The 5,460-nt window shown below is 31.5% G+C and overlaps 1 protein-coding gene across 1 annotated transcript; it reads right to left on the bottom strand.

Annotated features, from left to right (window-relative positions):
* Window positions 1-4,301: 4,301 nt before the first annotated feature.
* On the bottom strand, window positions 4,302-5,234 carry LOC141548083 (olfactory receptor 5AR1). Its single transcript, XM_074276880.1, has one exon. It carries the CDS (start codon window positions 5,232-5,234, stop codon window positions 4,302-4,304), a length of 933 nt encoding a protein of 310 aa, XP_074132981.1.
* Window positions 5,235-5,460: the final 226 nt, after the last annotated feature.

The following is a 5,460-nucleotide window of genomic DNA, read 5'->3' as shown; positions in this document are numbered from 1 at the left end:
AATAGAAACACTTGGGAGTCTATGCAGCAATACAACTCTAAGGATTATATGAATACAATTACAAAATATTTTTCACACAAATAAATTCATATCTGAAAAACTAAAAATCTTAATTGTTTAAAAGTAGGCTAATAAAAATGAAAACTCATCCTAAGTTAATTGACTTATTTAGTGTCATTCTAATAAAACTATCAAAAATATTTTATAAAGCTTGAAAAATATTGCCAAAATTCATCTGGAAGAACAAAAGATTTAAAATATCAAGGGAGTCAATGAAAAAAAAAATGGGAAGAAAGGTGGTCTAACCAAACTGGATCTCAAACTATATTCTAAAATAATCATCAAAACAATCTTGTATTAGATAAGAAATAGTAAGGTGAGTCAGTAGAAGCAGTTAGGTACACATGACAAAGTAGTAAGTTATCATAACAATTTAATGTTTGATAAACCGTAAGAACCTAACTTTTGAGAAAACAACTCACTATTTGATTTTTTAAAAAGGAAAATACTGTGTGTGAATATTGAAAACAATATGTTAGGAACAATTTATAGACCAGGCACCTCATTGTATGTAACACAAAAGGTAAAAATGTATAAATAATTTACATAAAAATGTTGATATCATAAGCAAATTAGAAGAGCATGGAATACTCTACCTGAAAGATCTATTGATATGGGAAGCATGTATAACCTAAGAAGAGACAGAGTACTACAAGTTATAAATAAATACTTTTGAAAATGTTAAATTAAAAAGGGTTTGCACAAACAAAATCAATGCACTTAAGATTAGAAGGAAAGCAGAAAGTTGAAGAAAGCATTTTAAAATAAAGCCCTAATTCCTCAACTATATAGAAAAGACTCAAATTTATAAGAACACAAGTCATCCCCCAATTGATAACTGATAAAAGGATATAGCAATATAGTTTTCAGATGAAGAAATAAAAGCCATATTTAGTCCTATGAATAAGTGCTCTAAATCACTATTGATTACAGAAATGAAAATTGAAAGAATTCTGAGGTACCATTTTACAAATGTCAAATTGATTAATATGAGAGATGAAGAAAATAATAAATGTTGAAGATCATGGGGGCAAATGGGAACAGTCATGCTTTATTGGTAGCATTGCAAACTGGTTCAATCATTCTGGACAGCAATTTGGAGCTATGTGAAAAGGGGTATAAAACCATGCATGCTCTTTTATACAACAATACCATTACTAAATCTATATCCCAAAGAGATTTGCTTAAAAAGGAAAAAAAAAACAAAAATCACTTTGTAGAAATATTTATAGAAGCTCGTTTTTGTGGTGACAAAGAATTAGAAATTAAGGAAATGCCCATCCATTGAGGGATGGCTATATAAGTTGTGGTTTATGATTGTAATGAAATACTATTGTACTATAACATATGATGAACAGGAAGAGACTAATTAAAAGAAACTGAAAAGACATGAGCTGAAGTAAAGAGAAATGAGCAGAACCAGAACATTGTACACAGTAACAGTATCTTTGTAAAATGTTCAATTTTGAATGTAGCTATTCTCAGCAATACAATGATGGAAGATGATTCCAGAGATCTCATGAACAGTGATCTGAATGCAGATGGTAGCATTATTTTTGTTGCTATTTTTTCCATTTTCTTTATTTTTTATTGTCTGTGTTTTCTTTCATAAAATGATTAATATATTTTAAAAGTTTTATATAATTTTACATGTAAAACTGATAAAATTGCTCACAATATTGAGTGGGAGTAAAGGAAAGGAATGAAAAAGGAAGAGAATTTAGAACTCAAAGTTTTAAAAAATAAAATTTATTTTACATTTAATTGGGAAAATAATGTATTATTAAAAAATGGAAAAACAGCTTGACAGAAACTAGGTAGACCAATATTTCACAAAGTAAACTAGAATAGGATAAAAATGAATACATTATTTAGATATAAAGGGTAATATCATAAATTAAAACAGCATATAATGGTTTTCTGTCAGACTTGTGGATATGGAAGGAATTTATTCCTAAACAAGAGATAGGGAACATTACAAAAAAAAATTTTTGATTATACTAAATCAAAAAGATTCTCTACAAACAAAATCATTATACCCTTGATTAGAAAGAAAGCAGAGAGCTGGGGGGAAATTTTACAGCAAGTGTGCTAAAGACTTCATTTGTCAAATAAATTATGCTAGAGATTCTACTGCTAAATATACACTCAGAGGTTAAGAATAAAAAGAAAAACCTCATATATGCAAATTTTTTTTAGCATTCTATTACCTCTCCCTTTTACTTTTGTTATCCAAAAAAAATTTTTTTAAAGTAACTATCCATTTATGGGACATATCTAATTAAATAATGATATATTTTTATAACAGAATATTCCTATCCTATAAGACATAATCAAGGTAATAAACATATAAGATCATGGAAAGACCTCATATGAAATGATGCAATTAAAATAAATAGAATCCTCAAAACAATGTAAATGGAATCTTCAACAAAATAATTGAAATTGAAAGTTATAAAATTAAAATGATGAAGTTTGTCTTCCAAAAGAAGATATCCTTTAATTTCTTTGTTGAGATGGTTATGGATCATTTTATATAATGATAGACTTTTTAGATATATTGGGTGGTTTTGCTGAAGTTGTTTTTCGTTCCACAAAAAGACTTCCTAGGTAAAGAAAGAGGATATAGTAGGAAATGTAAGCCAAATAAAAACTAAAAAAACAAACAAAAAACCCTCAAAAAATAAAACAAAATGATAACAAAAAATAAAAACAATCTACATTTACTACTATACCTTCATTTTTATCTATTTATCTCTATGAATATATCTATACATCTATCTCTATATTTATACTCAACATATTTAAATATGTTAATTTTGTCTTATCCAGGTCACTAATTTAAGAGGAAAGTATAGAACTACAGATGCCTAGAGTACTCTACTAGAAACCTCCTTTACAGTTTTCATTTAAGTATTAATAACTATAATTTAGGTCTTTTCACTCAAACAATTCAAAATCCATTCTGTTAAATTTAGACTAGACTTTTATGAAAATAGAATTATCAAAGACTTTGTCTCAAAAGCTAGGTAAATTCTGTCAACAATATTGCCTTGATTTACCAGTTTTGTAACACTGCCAATAAAATAAAAGGCAATTAAACCATTATGGCTTTTAATTTTTTCCTAATAACTATCCATTTTCTCTTGTTCCCATTTCTACCTTCTCCTTTGAAAAGAAGAAAAAATAATATCCATGTAACAAATATGCTATTAAGCTCCACCACCAAAAAAGGTTCCTCTATTGGTCATTTCCAAAAATTCACCATTTTTCAGTCCATAGGTGAATAGTGTGAATCCTCCTTGGCTCCTCTGGAATTGGGGTTTGTCATCGTGATGATCAGTCATGATTAGCTCTTGATGAAATTGATTCTGATAATACTACTTTCTTACTAGACAGTCATTCTCACACTCACTCATGTATACACACTTGATAATTGAGTACTTCCATGTTGCTAAATTGAATCAAGTCAGATTTAATATACTCTTTCAAGGTTCATTTTCCTCATAAATTTCATTCACAACCACAAGCTAGAAGAAAGTTGTGTAAAAGTCATCCTTTTTCTTGTAATTACTTCCACCTTTGTAACTCAATCCATCACCCACTTTCCAGAGAAATGTGGTTAATCTAAGGGAAAAATTTCATAAATTAAGCTATTGTAGAAACTCTTACCACCTGAAGACCCCTCTCATTTCCTGATAATATTTGTCTTGTTACTGTTATCTTAGTTATGTAGGGAGTTTCAGAAGGGTGGTTAATCAAAACATGTAATCTTGAATGTCAATAATAGACAATCAGAAGAAGAGACATCTACATTATTGAATGTTTTGTTCTGTCATCTTGCTAATTGTTATAAAAGAACCTTTCAGCCTTTATTCAGTGTCATTGGTCATTGAGAGAGACCACTGATCCAATCAATTGGTTACTGGTTAACTATTGGTTGACTATTAAATCCTTATAACTTTGTCTTTCAGTTTACCTTAATTTGCAGATGTAACAACACATACATTTCTCCCAGCCAAAACACTTCACTTAACATATCATCCTCAATCATACTGCATCCACATTTCAAGACTCATGCTGTAATTGTCTTAATTCCTACTCAAAGGTTATGGCGCTCAACTATTTTATAACATTACTAAAAAATCTATTTGGACTGATCAGTTTCTGATCGCTCTGGTTTCATTCCCTTCTTGTATCAAAAGCCCAGAATAATATTTTGTCTGCCTTTTTAATTGATTTTACTGAGGTTTCTTACAGGTCAATCTTTTGAAGGCAGCTTTCACATCTTTATTTCTCAAACTATAGATAATAGGGTTCAACATAGGAATAATGACAGTATAAAACACAGAAGCCCATTTGTCTTGGTCCAGAGAGTAGGCAGATGTTGGCCTAAGATACATGAACATGACTGTCCCATAGAAAAGCGTGACACCAGTGAGATGGGATCCACAAGTTGAGAAAGCCTTGATACGGCCTTCAGCAGAGCTGATCTTGAGGATGGCCACAAGGATGAAGGCATAGGAAATAAAGATGATGAGTATGGTACTGAACTCAATGAAGCCACACAGGCTGAAGAGTAAGATTTCACTGATGTAGGTGTCTGAACAAGAAAGAGCCAGGAGTGGTGGGATTTCACAGAAGAAATGGTTGATGATGTTGGAACCACAATACTCTAGACTGAATGTGAGGGAAGTATGGGCTACCAGACTTACCAGTCCAGCCAGGTAGGAACCTATTGTAAGTACCAGACATACTCGGTTAGACATGATGGTGCTATAGTGAAGTGGGCGGCAGATAGCCACAAACCGATCATATGCCATGGCAGCCAAGACATAGCACTCAGCATCTACAAACCCCACAAAGAAGGCAAATTGAGTAGCACAGCTGGAGAAAGAGATGACCTTGTGCTGGGTCAGGAAGTCTGCCAACATTCGGGGAGCAATGGCAGATGAGTAGCCAAGATCCACGAGAGAGAGATTGCAAAGGAAGAAGTACATTGGTGTATGCAGTTGTGCATCCATCACAATGAGGATAATCATACCAACATTGCCTATCACATTGATCATGTAGACAGCAAGAAACACCACAAAGAAGATAATCTGCAATTGCGGGTCTTGAGTAATGCCCATAAAAATAAACTCTGTCACAACAGAGTGGTTTCTTTTATCCATTTGTTGATGTATTAGACACACTTGGCTTTGAGTTGAGGATAACTATTGTAATTTCAGAAAGTATTTAAGAAGAGGTAAAATATATATCCTTATCAGGGATGCAATTGATGTTCTTTTTTGGATGACTAATTGAACAAGAATGATCTCAAAAGTCTAGCCAACTATAATGCTCAATAATGACAATATTGGTGACTGAGATTATATGGTTGACAGCTTAAGTACAAAT

This window comes from Sminthopsis crassicaudata, chromosome 6 (genome assembly GCF_048593235.1).
Source record: "Sminthopsis crassicaudata isolate SCR6 chromosome 6, ASM4859323v1, whole genome shotgun sequence".
NCBI lineage: Eukaryota > Metazoa > Chordata > Mammalia > Dasyuromorphia > Dasyuridae > Sminthopsis > Sminthopsis crassicaudata.
The sequence above is the reverse complement of the archived record's forward strand: the minus strand, read 5'-3'. Positions and strand labels throughout refer to the sequence as shown.